The sequence below is a fragment of the Pistacia vera genome, unplaced genomic scaffold (genome assembly GCF_008641045.1).
Source record: "Pistacia vera cultivar Batoury unplaced genomic scaffold, PisVer_v2 Contig331, whole genome shotgun sequence".
NCBI classification, from domain to species: domain Eukaryota; kingdom Viridiplantae; phylum Streptophyta; class Magnoliopsida; order Sapindales; family Anacardiaceae; genus Pistacia; species Pistacia vera.
The window spans coordinates 670,318-687,283 of record NW_022196148.1 but is presented as its reverse complement, the minus strand read 5'-3'; the positions used below and the strand labels follow the sequence as shown (position 1 = coordinate 687,283).

The 16,966-nt window shown below is 35.8% G+C and overlaps 2 protein-coding genes and 1 pseudogene across 2 annotated transcripts; 2 read left to right on the top strand and 1 right to left on the bottom strand.

Moving 5' to 3' along the window:
- Positions 1–1,372: 1,372 nt before the first annotated feature.
- Positions 1,373–2,189, top strand: LOC116137640 (uncharacterized mitochondrial protein AtMg00810-like). Its single transcript, XM_031423320.1, has 2 exons — positions 1,373–1,465; positions 1,566–2,189. The coding sequence occupies exons 1-2, from the start codon at positions 1,373–1,375 to the stop codon at positions 2,187–2,189; spliced, it is 717 nt and encodes a 238-aa protein (XP_031279180.1).
- Positions 2,190–6,425: 4,236 nt separating this feature from the next.
- LOC116137639 (repetitive proline-rich cell wall protein 2-like) lies at positions 6,426–6,818 on the top strand. The gene has a single exon (XM_031423319.1). It carries the CDS (start codon positions 6,426–6,428, stop codon positions 6,816–6,818), a length of 393 nt encoding a protein of 130 aa, XP_031279179.1.
- A 3,858-nt stretch (positions 6,819–10,676) lies between these two features.
- On the bottom strand, positions 10,677–13,284 carry LOC116137582 (annotated as a pseudogene).
- Between the last annotated feature and the right edge of the window lie 3,682 nt (positions 13,285–16,966).

Genomic DNA, 16,966 nt, shown 5'->3' with positions numbered 1-16,966 from the left:
TGATGGATCCTGTTTTTTCCTCACCATTATTGATGACTTTTCTCGGGGTACATGGACTTTTCTCATGCAATCCAAAGCTCAAACACTTACCCACATCACACACTTTCTAGCCATGGTCAACACACAATTTCATACTTCTGTCCAAAGGATTAGAACAGACAATGCTAGAGAATTCTTTAATCATAATTGTTCTTCCCTTTTTTCATCACTCGGGATATTGCATGAAAGCTCTTGCTCCTATACTCCACAACAAAATGGGGTTGTCGAACGAAAACACCGTCATCTCCTAGAAGTAGCCCGTGCCCTCAAACACCAAGCCCACCTACCTATCTCTTTTTGGGGCGAATGTGTGATCACTGCTACCTACCTGATCAACCGCATGCCCAGTAGAGTCCTTCATGGAAATTCCCCTTATGAGGTATTATTCCAGAAGCAACCATCTCTTGATCATCTTCGAGTATTTAACTGTATTTCTTATGTTGCCACTCTTGGATCACATGATAAGTTTGGTACTCGGGCTACCCATTGTGTTTTTATGGGATATCTTATGCTTCAAAAAGGATACAAGCTATATGATCCAGTTACCAACAAGTTTTTGATCTCCCGAGATGTAGTATTTCATGAAGACATTTTTCCATTTGCCACAGAAGACACTATTCCATCACCATCACCATCACCATCACCATCACCTCAAGTGTTCCCTGATAATGATACTCTTCAAGATCCTCTATTCACTATGGTTCCTAATCCACCAGTTCTTCAACCTAGTACTCCTACTATTGACCCTAACACAACCAACACTGATAACACTACAGCAGATCCACCTAATCAACCCCTTATTCCTCCACCCAGTTCTCCTCTTCAAGCTCCTACTGTTCATGTCCGTCGCGGCACTCGTCAGCCCAAACCACCAATCTGGGCAGCAGATTATGAGTGTCCCACCATTTCAGATCCTTCAACTCCACTGTATCCCACCTCAAACTATGTGACTTATGATCGTCTCTCTCCTATATATAGAGCTTGTATCAGTAACATCTCCACAGAAAGAGAACCCACTAGTTACTTAGAGGCTGTTCAACACTCTCACTGGCGTCAAACCATGGCTGCTGAGCTTACTGCTCTCTCTCATAATCATACTTAGGACCTCGTGCCTCACCCCTCTCATAGAAAACCTATTGGCTGTAAATGGGTCTACAAAATCAAGCATCGTGCTGATGGCTCCATAGAACGGTACAAAGCTTGATTAGTGGCCAAGGGATACACTCAGCGGGAAGGTTTTGATTATCAGGACACCTTTTCCCCCGTAGCCAAACATGTCACCATTCGTACTTTTCTTACAATAGCTTCTATTCGTGACTGGCCTCTCCATCAAATGGACGTTCATAATGTCTTTCTTCATGGGGATCTTCATGAAGAAATATATATGGATCTTCCGCCGGGATTACGCAGACAGGGGGAGAACACAGTATGTCATCTGCAAAAATCCCTCTATGGGCTAAAACAAGCATCTTCGACAATGGAATGAGAAATTCAGTAAAGCTCTTACTGGCATAGGATTTGTTCAGTCCAAACATGACTATGATTTATTCACTTGGAACAAAGGTAAAACTTTTATTGCTCTCATCATATATGTCGATGACATTCTTATTACGGGGAATGATGAAACATGCATCAAATCCTTAAAGGAGCATCTTAATAGACAATTTCGAATAAAGGATTTAGGAGAGCCAAAGTATTTCCTAGGCATTGAAATTGCAAGATCCTCAGCAAGAATATCCCTTAGCCAACGGAAATATGTCTTAGAAATTATCTATGATTCAGGACTATCAGGATGCAAGCCAAGTATCATTCCAGTAGAACAGAATACAAAGCTGACTACTCAAGAATATGACAGTGGGATATCATCTTCCGAAAATGATCCACCATTGGAAGATCCTACAAAGTATCAAAGACTTGTTGGGCGATTGATCTATCTCACCATGACTCATCCAGACATTAGTTATGCAGTCCACATTCTTAGCCAGTTCATGCATAGGCCCAAACATTCTCACATGGATGTAGCAATAAAGGTTCTAAAGTACTTGAAAGGATGTCCTGGATTAGGACACCTCCTTCCCCGAGACAAAGAATTAGTTGTCACAGCTCATTGTGACTCAAACTGGGCCACATGTCCAATGACAAGAAAGTAACTTACAGGTTTCTGTATCAAGTTAGAGGGAGCTCTTATTTCTTGGAAGACCAAGAAACAATCAACAATATCTCTATCTTCAGCAGAAGCCGAATACAGAGCCATGGCCAAAACAACATGTGAGATCATCTGGATTTTGGGGTTATTAGAAGATCTAAAGGTACAAGTAAGAAAGTCTTTCCTTTTATACTGCGATAACAAAGCTGCAAATGACATCGCAGCAAATCCATTATTCCATGAAAGAACAAAACATATAGAGATTGATTGTCACTTTGTCAGAAACAAGATACAAGAAGGGGTAATCAAAACTCTGCACATTCGTACTTCAGAACAACCAGCAGACATTTTCACAAAGCCATTGTGCAGCAGACAGCATTCATATTTACTTAGCAAGCTTGGAGTTTTTGACATTTACAAACCACAAGCTTGAGGGGGAGTGACGAAATATGGAATGCACAAATTCCTTGATTCATGCTGGTTGTGATCAAGGAGCAATTCTCTCATTCAATCAATCCATAATTTATGTGATTGATTGAATAATTACATTTAATTGTATTCATTGTTTTCCATTTTTACAAGTACAAAAGATGTATAAATTAGCACTGTACAGATTAATACAGCAATGAAATATACAGAAATCTTTTCCTCTTTTCTCTTCTCTCGGCATACTTTGGCAGTATCAACATCCTGAACTGCTACTCTTTGCCTCTTCATATCAATTCCTTACATTATTTTCAACATAATTTGCTCAAGATTTTGCTTCTCATAGATTTATTCAAGTGGTAAAGTATTGTGTTGTTGCATTATTTTCTTTCAGATTATTGATATTATATTAGTACATTTGCTTAAGGTTTAGTGACTTTTTTAATTTTTCACTAGTTGTTTGACAAATAATGGGGGCCACGAAGCGGCCCGCGCCCCCCCCCCCCCCCCCCCCCCCCCCCCCCCCCCCACAAAAATCTGGGTCCACCACTGCACATAAGTTAAAACATTGTATTTTGTATCTAAAATTTATACCATATAAGATTAAGACATTGTATTTAGTACGTGAAATTTATTATACTACTTCTAAATAATTCATATATAAAATAATATTTTAATTTGTAATTAATTATATTATTTCCATCTAAGGTCGTACTATACAAGGGTGCTGTCACGATTCATATCATTCAAATGGCCAGGTAAGGTAAAATGTGTAAGGATTCATATCGTTCAAAATGATACATACATCAATTGTTTTATATAATAGTTCTAATACTTCAATAATTCTGCATATCTCAAGCTTTCATATCACTCCATACACGACACTGTTAGTCTTATTCCTTGTTGTGATACTTCTCTCCACCCCTTCTTATGCTCAACCTTTGCCAAATGGTGATCAGCTAGGTAGGACAAAAGCTGAAAAGTCTCCCACCATCCTATCAGCACCATTTACAATACCACCCAGCCTTAGGGGATCAACAGCAAGGCTCCCTCCGGCTCAGTCAGAAAGGACTAAATCCGAAAAGTTTTATACTGTGCTTTCTGCACCATTTACCATACCACCAAACCTTGGGGGAGCAACACAAAGGCTCCTCTGTTGGACTTGTCGATTACTTCAGCATTAATGGGTTACGCAGACCTATTCGGGAGCCCTGCTCCTCGGTGAGCAGGGGGGGGTCGAGAGGGCAGTGCCCCTGGCCCATAGGCAGTTTGAGTCTTTTCCATATATAACTGTTATAGTTTCTTTAAATCATCTATTCTTTATTGGGTTTGCGCTTAGGATTATAAATCATTGTAAAACTAGGTTTTGTCACTTTAAACCTAGTACATAAATATATTTTTCTCTTGTTATGAATGTGATAACAATCATAGGGCAATTCATTCATTGTAAATAAGAGAAGTAATGAAATATTGTAATAATATTAACTCAAATAAACGCAACCCATATTGGATAAACCATGATAAATCGCGCATGTTATTTTCTTTCTGTTTACTATCTGTGATTTGTTTTACTATTATATTGGTTTTGTTGTTGTCTCTATTTCGTTCACCCTCGGGTTCAGGCAGAAAGGACTAAGTCTGAAAAGTTTACCGTGTTGTCGGCACCATTTACTATACCACCGAACCTCAGGGGAGAAACGCCAAGGTTCCCTCGGGCTCAAGGCACAGAAAGGATTAAATTCGAAAAGTTTACCGTGCTTTCGGCACCATTTAAACTACCACCGAACCTCAGGAGAGCAACACAAAGGCTCCCCAAGGTTCAGGCAGAAAAGATCAAATCCGAAAAGCATTATACTGTGCTTTCAGCACCATTTACTATACCACCGATCCTCAGGTGAGCAACACCTAAGCTCCCTATGCAGGGCAATGCTCCATGGCGATTTCCATGACAACTACTGGCACTTGAACCTGGCGAGAAGTGACCAATACTATTGCTATACACTCATAAAAAAGATCAGCTGCAGATTTCGACTATGCTCGATATTATGATATTAATTTGTCATTTGTTTACTCTGTCGACTCTTGGTGTTGATTATGAATAATGAATGAAAAGTGTTGGAATTAACGTATCTCGTATTTTCATAAACCATCAACAGTGCATTTGTTGAATGCAAAATCACCATTCATGTGCTCATTAATATCATTAGATATATTCAGTTATGCATATAAAAATTCAGTCTTTTCACAATTAATTATAAATAATCCAGATTCCAGAGCAGTTACTCTTTTGGATGGGTGTATATAGACCTTATTTCCTATTCATAAGATCTATATATAAAGCCATTTTGATATAGCAAACTTACGTTTAATTAAAGACTGAATATCGCAATCGGTTTTGAAAATATAATAAATTAAATGAGACCGAGCTGCTCTAAAATTATTATTTCACTTATAAAAACTAGCTATTAAGTAGGGAAAACAATAAATTAAATTAAGGTAGACGCTGATCACTGCAATACTAAGCATTAATTCTTTTATTGCGCAGGAACTTATAATTTTATGCTCATAGGCTCTCATTAAAATTAGGTGGAACTTAACACCACCACAAATATATATTTATCTTCCGTTTCTTTCAATCAACCTCATCCTCATTCATAATTGTAGCAGCTACAAGATTTTTTGCGGTGTTAATTAAACAGAAGAAAAGAATAATATATGATTCACATTCGAAGTTGCGAGATATAGCAATGTGTATCACCCACTTGTACAACACTAATAGTTAAAGGGGAAGTAGACAGGCACGTGATTGTACCTAAAATTGACGCCTTAACTTGAAAAACTAGTAGTATTAGGAACCACATATATACATATATGAAGTTGTATTAATTTGTGACCACGTATCAATGAATCTAAAATGGTAATAAAAACAAATATCTGCTTGTGTATTTTCTCTAGGAAGTGCAGATTTTTGTTTTTTGGTGTAGTGCTATCTGGAGTGAGTGGGCAGCAGTGTATAGATTTAGTCTTAGGGTGATTGTGCTGCCTGTGTAAAGGGGTGGGTTTTTGCTCCTTGCTCCTTGTTGTGGGTGCTGTTAGTTCTGGGTTAGGATTGTTTATCCTTGGATTTTTTGTTCTTTTTGTTAGGCGTGGCTCTTGGGCATGTCCAGGAGTCGGCTCTGCAGGACTATCAGTGTCTCAGGATGTATGTAAATGTGAATGGAGAAAATGACCTGTTCTGTTGGAACTAATACAATTATCATGACCCAATTCATCATCATCGTCATCTATATTACTGGTGCTTTCATTTTCATGCCTTAATTATGTGCCACGACCGCGGACTAATTCTCCTTTCTTGAGAAAATGTGGAAACCAGCTGGCTTCTCTTTGATGTAATCACACCTGAAAAAATAATTGCAATTTCATGAATATAACTAAATTTAAACTAATATCTTTTTACCTCAGAATTTAATTTCTATTAAAATATGAAAGATTGTAAGAAGATAAGTAAAAGAAAAAGACGTGGATGGAACACAGGCTTTTCCAATTCTAACTTTATAGTACTATCCAAATTAGAAGTATCCCCAAATTTCCACCTTTCCGACTGATTACTGAGTAGGACCAAAATCATCCCCACCATATTAATTTGTGGTCCAATAATTCAAACCTACTTCGACTTATGTTCACAAATACCTAAGCTTAACTAAACCAACAAGACTTTGACGCCCTGCATGGCAAGTAGAGCACCGGTGACCGAGACCTCTATATAAGCAGCTCTTCTACTCCTATTTTTACCATCAAAACCAAAACAATCAAAATGTCTCTCACCTATTTGCTAGTACTGCTCCTTGGAGCTTTGCTTCTCCCCTCTCCATCTCTCGCTAACTATGGCTATAAGCCACCCGTTTACACGCCCCCCGTAGAGAAGCCACCAGTCTACAAGCCCCCCGTTGAGAAGCCACCAGTCTACAAGCCCCCCGTGGAGAAGCCACCAGTCTACAAGCCTCCCGTGGAGAAGCCACCAGTCTACAAGCCTCCCGTGGAGACGCCACCAGTCTACAAGCCTCCCGTGGAGACGCCACCTGTCTACAAGCCTCCCGTTGAGAAGCCGCCAGTCTACAAGCCCCCTGTTGAGAAGCCACCAACTTACAAGCCCCCTGTTGAGAAGCCACCAACTTACAAGCCCCCATCTCCTTATCAACACAACTGATTCGTACTATGAAAACAGATAGGCAATAACTAAGAATAAGAGCTCTTGCAGTTGCAGACTCATGTTATGCTTTCTTGTTGAATTATCAGTTGTTGCATTGGAAATTATGCTGATGCCAGTGCATTGATGAGTTTCTTTTTTGCATGTACGTAGCTTATCTGCATGTTAGCTAAATATCCTGAATTATCGAATGTAAATCCACTGTAAAAGGCAGTGATCTAGCTGCATGCAGTGTTATTTATAAGATATTTCCTCTGGATTATATGCATGTTTATGACTTCCCAGATGATCTCAAGCCCGATTTCACTGTGTTCTTCTGCCGCATAAACAATTCTTGTCAGACTTATATATATTAACAAGAACGAAAGTAGCATAATAGATATTTCTTTCAGTACTAGTTAAGTACAAGTACGGAGTCCACTTTATAAGTCAAAGACATTAACTCCAGATCTGAGATGTGATTTATAGAAACTATTCAGGTTGGAAAATATCAAGATTTGCATGCAACTGCAACTGGGAACTCATGAACCAGGGGTTACTCATATCAAATATAACCAATACAATTTAGATGACGATCACTTGGAGTAAGCAAATTAATTGAGTTCTTAAAGTTTAGTTATAAGAATCACTTGATACATCATTTTTTTTTTTCAAGAATAGTTGTATGCATTGATTTGATTTGGATGCCTTCTATAATCCCTTTAACAAATGTTGCGTCCATCAACACTTTAGTTGGTGGATAGTGGTTATGGTGATGGATCTTAAAATTTATCTTTGTCTAAGATGACTTAATATTTACTACTTAAAACAACAAATTATTTTATTTTAGTAATTATTGAGATATAATTAATTAATTCCAAGTAGAGTAAGGTATAAAAAATAATAAAGAAAAGTGAAAACTAAATAACTCTTTTATCTTTTATGAAACCAAAGTGTTGAAATCTAAAAAAATAGAAATTGATAACAGTTTAATAAAATAAAAAAAAATCTAGTATTATAGCATAGAATTACACAAATATATTATGAGATTATAAAAGGTTAAATAAAAAAATTAAGAGGTTTAATTGATAAGGGTATAATGAGAGTTAGTTAAGATTATAAAGAATAAACCACTATTGAATGACTTAATAATAAAAGAGTAAAAGAAAATTTTATAAATTTTTAAATTTGAATTTTCTCGAGCACTAATAAAATGGTTACTGAAACTCTTATCTGATCGGTAATTTTAGGACATAAGAGATTATTTGAAATGGATGTAAATTTGTCCGATCATTCTTTACGATTAAAAAAAAAATAAAAAGTATAAAGAATGTTTAATAAAACAATAAATGAAGTCAAATCAATCAGACAACCCTATGAACATGCATACGTGTGAATCCTCTTGCGTTATATGCGAAATTTGGAGACATTATGAACCAATTCGTCAACCAAAATGATCTCAAGTTGGATATAAAAACTTTTCGCTGCATAATTTTTAATTCTCTTTTTCTTGTCTTTTTATAGAATCAGACAATTGTTCCTGATAAGTTTTATAATACAGCTGGATTCGATGATGAAAGTTGCATATATTTAAATATAAGTGCAATTAACAACAATAATTTCTTGAATTGCACTTCAACTGCCCCCTCCAATATCAAACAGCAGCTTGTTTGAGCTGATTTCTTGCCTAGATCACGATCCGCGAATTCATCAGCAGTGCACTCCATTAGTATCACAGTCAATTTCAATGTGCCAAAATTCTCATAATATACTCTTTGATTTGATTTGTGAACTACAAATATTAAAGTTCTTGTAGCTACTTTGTCTTGACTTGCTATGGTGGATACATCTGTACCTCTGGGTCCTTCAAATCTTGTTTGTATGTCTACAATTGTCAAAACTTCAACCAAATGTTTGACAAATGTCCTCCAGAGATTCTCCAGTCCTTGTCACCGCCAAAACCTTGAGCAAATTATAACTTAAACTTGAGCCCCTAGTTTTGTATTAATTTTTTACCCTGTATTAACGTCTGATTAACACCGACCTACGCCTAAGAACAACCTAGAGCAGATACTGAAAAATGTTGGCTCACTATTAAATTGATAGCTGAATACTTTCACCATGTTAAAACCATTGACTCAAATTCCATAAAACCATTGACTGCTATATGTTGTGTGATCAACCTCAACACATCACATAATTAATCCACATGAATCCAGCAATAATTTGAGGAAAATGGGGAAAATGGGAAAAGAGAATGATGAGCTTGACAGCCCGATGGGAGTATGAACGGCAAACATCACATGTGGTTTTAATTAATCCACATGAATCCAGCAATAATTTGAGGAAAATGGGGAAAATAGGAAAAGAGAATGATGAGCTTGACAGCCCGATGGGAATATGAACGGCTATGGGGAAAATAGGAAAAGAGAATGATGAGCTTGACAGCCCGATGCGAGTATGAACGGCTATAATTTAAAAAAGAAAAAAAATATATTTTAATCAGTTTTTTGTTACTGTCTCTAATCTTTATCTCTGGTTTCATTTCCTTTTCCGCCGACACGCTTTTGTTTAGAAAAGAAATAAAAAATTATTTTAATCTGTTTTTTGTTACTGTCTCTGATCTTTATCTCCGGTTTCATTTCTTCTCCCGCCGACACGCTTCTGTTTTCCTTTTCTAATCTTTGAAACCCACTAACTGATTTTTCCTTCTTACTTTCCTTTTTTTTTTTTTTTTCTGTTATTCAGCGGCTGCCAGATGCCATTCCTGGTAAGTGATAACCACTTCGGTACTTACTGGCAAAAATCATGTGGACACCTGGCATAAAGCATATGAACCATGTATCTCAAAGCAAATCTTAAGTTTCTTATTTGGGGTAATGTATTGTTGGTTGGAAAATAATAAACTCATAGAAAGTAACATATCACCGAATAATATAGCATAATTTTAATTGTTGATTAATTATAAATTAATATTAATTGATAGTTAGGATTATATCACATTATTTAGTGTATAAATTCAATGTACTATTTTTTGTGACTATAACATTACTCTTGTTCGTTATATTGACTTATAAATAAAAAAGTTATTAATTAATTCAGCTAGAAATTTAAAGGGTTATAATAATAATTTTTTTTTTACAACTGGAATGTCCAAACCAGCCTACGTACGCTTCAGCTAATCCTTTAGGGTTCTAGAACTACTAATCAGGTAAGAACCGCAGTGATCATCCTTATTAATGTTTGAGAAAATTTGAACTTAAGAACTTATAAAACTTTTTTTTGCTCTTTTGTCATCAAACCACCCACCCAATGATGATGAACTATAATAATTAACCATCTCAGTCAATCATTTACATTTATAATCAATTTATTTAATTAAATATCAACCTACCTTCATCCACTTAAAAGAAAAAAAACACATTTTTTTCATTTTCAAACTCTCACATCATAAACATCATATCAAACAAGCAAAAGCATTTAACGATTCATATTATATCTAGATAACATCATTGATCGGAGCAAAATGTCTTTATATCCATGCTTTTTTTGAATTTGTTAGTCTAACAGTAAAAAATGTTAAATGTGGGCTTGTAATTGTAGTTTGTGCTGTTGATAATTTATTACAGTATTATTGCAAGACGGTTTTGTGAACTTATGTCAAGCCTGAAATTCCCAGTTAATGTGGAATATCACACATTAACCCTGCTTTTGCATAGTTTTATTAAGTTTTATCATTGACATTGTTTTTAAAATTGATTATCCAGTTTGCGTAATTTTCACGCTAAGTATCGCAATTTCATTTTAAGGCCAAATCAAACGAACTCAATCTCTAACACTTCTAAATATAATCAATCCAGTAACACCTACAACAACTTCCAAAAAGAACATAAACAATCTCTAAATTCACTGAAAACTAACAATCTTTAGTGTTGAATACTAAATTCATCCGATTAGTATGACATAATTAAACATTTTTTAGTCTCTAACTCTTTAATAAGTCGTGTTGTGAAAGATAATATGGAAAATATACCAAAACAGAGTGCATCTATATAGCCATAACTGGAGTAGATGATGAGTTTCTCAGATTCCAAAACACAATCTCAGGCACCTTATTATATCCACATTCCTTAAATCTCTTCTGAATTACTTCATAATCAGTTTCCCAGCTCTTTCTCCACCTCTCCTTCCCACCTTTGAAATCCATGTTGCCATCTATATCGTACTCTATCTCGTAAGTGCAACAACTTGCTTCATCAACTTCCATATCACTGAAAACAAATAGCCGTTTAATCATTTGATCTTCGCTCAACTTCTCCTCTATTGCAATTTCCAACATCCTGTCAAAAACTTTCTGCAAATCTGTGTTTCCACCCCCACTCCATATTGATCTCACAAAATCAGTCTTGGATTTAAGACCATCTCCCTCTATCAAGTGAAGCCGTGGCTCAGCACTAAATGTAATCAACTTCCCTTTCCACGCCTCCTCACTCAACTCCGACACCAATACACCGAGAGCAACGCAAACCTCCCTTGGTATTCCACACACACTACCGGAAACATCACAAATCACTATACAATTACTGAGCTTCCCTTTTTCTTAGCCTTATCATCAACCATTCTTGACCAATGAAGTTCAGCCACTCTTCACCGCACTCACCATTCAATGATTTAATTTCTCATGTGGAAGCAAACCTCCCGCAGCATCTTTGCCTTCCTACTCTTCACTTTCTCAAGAAACTCTTTAAATCTTTCTTCATCATGCTTCTTAAATAAACATTATATGTTTTCATTGCAACAGAAGCAATCTATTGTAAGGCAAAGAATTCCACTCATTTGAACTCATATAAACCTCAGGCAATTGGAGAACCTTATGTAAAGGCACAAGCACTTGCTTTCTTAACCTATCTCTAATCTAAGATACACATAATAAGCCTCTTCAAGACTCTCATTATCTTTATCACACTCTCTAGGAAAAACCCTTTTTGAAATCCCTTCGCAAATCAAGATTGTCTTATCATAAGAAGAGTCGGTAGATGGACACCATTTTCTAACATGCTTACCACAACATTCAAAATTTTCTAACATGTTTACCACAAAATTCCAGAACAATTACTGGAAAATGTCGCTGTAATTGTGGAAAATGTCACTTTAAGATCTCTACCTTATGATTCACCTGGACAAAGTTTGTTGCATTTGAGAAGCCAGGGGGAGTCCCAGCAGTTGGAAAATTTTCTAACATGGTCATTTTTCTCATATCTCTTGGTAGTTTCTCCAGCATTTTGCAGGAGCTGAGTTTCAAAGTCTGCAAATTCTGCAGCCTGCTGATGGAACTGGGGAGTCTCATAATACCTACATTCTTGGAGAGATAGAGATAACCTCAAATTTAGTATATTGTTATAATCATATCATATTATAACCATAATCATAATATGGTTACAATCATATATATGGTAAACTATGTAGCAACAAATAATAGATATGTGGGTGACCTTGAGTTGTTTGGTAAAACCTCTGAAGAAGTTGAGAAATTTTCCAACATGCTTACAACAACATTCAAAATTTTCTAACATGCTTACCACAACATTCTATATATATAGTCAATTTGGAAAAAAAAAAAAAACCAAACACGGAATATGCAGTTAATGTTGTCAAGCACATTTCTGATAAGCATGTTGTGTTTCAGTACAACAACACTAATACAATTCCAGAACAATTACTGGAAAATGTCAATGTAATTGGAAAGTGTCACTTTAAAATCTCTACCTTATGATTCACCTGGACAAACTTTGCTGCATTTGAGAAGCCGGGGGTTGGGGGCGGGCCGGGCGAATGAGTCGCTGTAAGCCGATAATCCTTCAAGGCTAATTCCAACACCGTGTAAAACCCTTCCTTGTCAGATTTCCCCGTCCCTCTAACGCCACTTAAATTAAAAATCAGTTTCAACATGGTTAAAGGATCGTAGGCCCATGGCAATTCTAGGCATTGGATTAACTGATTGGGCAGTGTATCTGGCACATTGTGGAAAAAGAAATCAAGGCAAAAGGGTTACCGGTTGAGAGAAACGTTTGGGGAGAGATTCTCAGTTAGGCCCTTTGGCGGATCACCAGGCGTCAATTTGAGGAGGTTAGCGGTTTGGGCCTGGGGAATGAGTGTCGACGGCGGTTTCCATCGGTACGGTGGCTCCGGCAGGAGGACCCATAAGAGGAGGAGCTTTGGAAGCCATTAACATGAACAAAATGGCGAGTTTGAATTGTCATGGGTGATTGATTGCAAGGTGTTTGTTGTTTAGATGAATGGTTCTTAGAATTAACAAGAACATACATGATCTTCAGCATTCCGCAGCCAAGAATAAAAATGCAATCTACTAATATTAGCATCTATTTTATTATTTTCAGCTGAAGGAGAATAGATTCATTCAATGTCCTGTAGTATATTATCCATGAAGAAATGAGTCCCATGTGTCTAGTGCAGGAGAAAGCTTTTAGCAAGAATGATAGTTGGGCTGAACCCATGATCGATCCGTTGCCCAATCGGAAATCCATCGTGCACTCTATTTCGTATGAACTTTGTATTTCCATTTAAATTCTAAGTTATTTCATCATTGGAATTCAGTTCTATTCATCAAAACAATATCCGACTGTGATAACAATCTCAACAAATTTTATTTTCTCATCAACGAATAAAAAGGCCCAGTACCAGCGAAACGGGCAGGAGATTCAAATAAATTGGGTGGGCTAAACAATGAAAAGAAAGGCCATTGAGGTCTGCAAATCCTCGCCCAAAGATTGCTTTTATACTGAATAATTGCATAACCAATTGGGCTTGGCTCATCTAATCAGACAAAAATTGGATTAAACTATGATTAGAATATTGAGGAGTAGAAATGTTCTTCTGTGTTTTTTAAAAATTTTTCATGGAAATTTTTTTCTTCTTATTTTTTACCCTTATATCAAAAGTCACATCCCAAAATCTAAATTGAATTTTTCATCCCAAAATCTAACTTGGATTTTTCAACCATATGATTTGATCATAAAATTTCCTATACAATTAAAATAAACCTTACAAAGTGAACTAGTTAGTCTACCTAATTTGTCTAATAACAATTTCAGCCACCCACATTTTCTCACTAGTCAATTGAGCATACAATTCTTCACCTAATAGTCACTAGTTCGCTCTAAGTCATTATTTTCTTTTTTTTAACGAAATTTGTCTCATACTATTAAGGTTTGCTTACAAAAAGAAGAAACAACTTTGTTTTCTTTGAATGGTTTAAATCGTTATGTAATTTTGATCTGAGTCCACCATTCTTTAATCATAAAAATCAAAAATAAACCCATGTGCCAATTTTTTTTAATTTTTTTATCACAAGGGTATCGAGTCAGTTTATGCATACTACAATTAATCTTTTAAGACCTTATAATTAATGATCGGATAAAAGTCTTAATGGTCACCCCATAGTATCTGAAAAGAGTCAAACTAAAGAGCTCTTAAAACATTTTTTGCTCTCTTCCGTATGACCACCATATGCCAAAGTTGATATGAGGGGAATTCTTGTTTATATTGGAAGAGACATAAGCAGTAGATACTATGGGTGTCGGCTTCGGGTACCTGCATTTTTTGAAGGAACCGAAACTGACAGTTTCTTGAAATTTAGAACCAGAACCGAAACGATGGTTCCGGTTCCTAATACCTAGAAACAGAACCTGTAACAATAGTTTCGGTCTGGTTCTGGGTACCCTGTAAAATTACATAACCCCCAAAAAATTTTAAAAAGTGGCAAAAAAACTCTTCCCCCCCCCCCCCCCGCACTTGGTAACAAAAATAAAATTACAAATTATAAATTATAAAATACAAACTCCATTACTTTGTAAAGGTAGATTCTCAAAAGTCAAACCAACTTACTTTAAATGTTATGAAATAAATATAAATGTATTCACATTATTTTTACAAAAGTTTCTATTAACCCCCCTAATATTAATTTTATTTTATATTAGTCTTGGTTTTTGATTCCTGATTCTGATTCGGGTCCTAACTATAAGAACCAAAACCAGAACCGCACAGTAAGGTTCCAAAAATTGAAACAAGAATCTATCCATTGACAACTGGTTCTGGGTAAAAATTAGAACCAAACCCAAGAAATCATCAATTCTAGTTTCAACTGATTCTTTTGAAACACTAGTAAATACTTACTTGGGAAGGTTAATGTAAACTTCCTTTATAAAAAAAATAATAGGAATATGATTTCCCCATATTACCTGAACTTGATACCAAGAAAGAGAATGACTTGTTCAGAAGGGATTCCATTTTAACATTCCAAATTCAACACATCAAAATCAAATCAACGTTGCACTCTTAATCTATTATATTATCTCCACTTACATAATAAATTTAACTGTAATTAATTTAATTTATACTAATCTCTTCTTTACAATTTTACTGGTGAACAAGAGAAGACAAAAGCTGAGCTGCGTATAGCAGTGAAATACATGAAGATCTTGTGAGAGGGGAATAAATAAAGCATTTCTTCGTTCTTGAAAGGTGGCCAAATCATTTAATGAAACTTGAAACTGAATTCATGATTAAAACTATAATTAAGTTGAATTATAAAAGTACTTGTACCTTTGAATTGAATATTTTTAATTTTTATATTTTGACTACCTCACTTTATCCTTTTATTCCTCCTTCAAAAGAATCACGTGACAATTTCATCCCTTATTTTAAATTATGCAATAATTTTTTTACAATGGCGGCCAAATTATATATATAACAATCTCTGAAATTATGATTTCTATAATAATTGTGAAGACTCGAACTCGATAAACGATATTAAATTCTCTTCTTGTTCTTTTTATTTAAAGGGATTCAAATTTTAGAGACGATATTAGATCTTATTTTATTTTTATATCAAACCAACTAACAATGGTTTCTGTTAGGGCCAAAAATGTCTGGACTTGCGGAGCCCAATAACGAAATAAACATGTCACAGCCCAAGGCCTCAACCCAATCCTGATTGAGCCCACGCTAAAAATCACCTTGCGACCTACCCACTCTATGAGTTGGGCTATCCTATAAGTTAAGCTAAACTGGGTTTCAGCCCATTAGCCTGCAACAGAGTATAAATAGGAAATCAGAATCTCATTCTATTTCCTCTTCTACTAAGATTTCAAATCTTACTCAAACTATTAAACTTGATCTGATAAGGTCAAGAAATCATATCTCTTTCATGATAGGGATTATCTCCCAAAATAGGACTTAGTGTCCTACTAAGATTCCAACTCTTATTTAAACTATTAAACTTGATCTGATAAGGTCAAGAAATCATATCTCTTTCATGATAGAGATTATCTCCCAAAATAGGGCTTAGTGTCCTACTAAGATTCCAACTCCTATTTAAACTATTAAACTTAATTTGATAAGGTTAAGAAATCATATCTCTTTTATAATAGGGATTATCTCCCAAAAGAGGACTCAATGTCCTACTAGGATTCCAACCCCTTAGGTTCACTATAAAAACAGAGGCTTGCCCTCTCATTAAGCATGCAATCTCTCACAGTCAATCTACACCACTCAAAACCATCTATTTGTTCCTAAGTTCTTGCTCCCAAGAACCCGACGCCTTCGCCGTAGTCCTAGCCTTCGACAAGACTCCTGGTAATTCTTCTTCTCCTTAATTCTTATTAAATCTCTTTCAGCCTTGCTGACTTGAGCGTCGGAATGCCTACGGCAAACACCACCTCGGTGTTTTTCGGAAACTTCACGCTTGCCCTTTCATGTGTGTAGGTCTAACGGATTGTCAGTGACCTCAACCTCATGAGATCACACCCTATTTTCATGACGGTAGATTTTTTGTATCTACTGTTTCTAAGCCATGTATTACTGAAACTTGTATGCATTTATCTCCTCTTCTTTGATTGAAAATTTTAAATTCATCTGATATTAAATTTTAATTGTGTATTGATTAATTAATTATTTATACGTAGCGAACAATGTTGACTGCAGACTTACCACCTGCAAAGGAACATTCTAAAGGCTTAAGGAAAATTAAAAGCGAAAACAGGAGTCAGGAATTGGTCTAATAGTTTAATTAATTAAATAAAGAGAAAGCTAGACGTGTGGATAATCTAGTCATGACTAGTATTAAAGTCATTGCAAGTCGTAATTAGCAG

Excerpts from the sequence above, each read along its gene's own strand:
- LOC116137640 (XM_031423320.1), top strand. The coding sequence starts at position 1,373 with ATGGACGTTCATAATGTCTTTCTTCATGGGGATCTTCATGAAGAAATA. Across the intron at positions 1,466-1,565 it reads GCAGACAGGGGGAGAACACA|TCCAAACATGACTATGATTT; the intron begins GTATGTCATCTG and ends GGATTTGTTCAG.
- LOC116137639 (XM_031423319.1), top strand. The coding sequence starts at position 6,426 with ATGTCTCTCACCTATTTGCTAGTACTGCTCCTTGGAGCTTTGCTTCTC.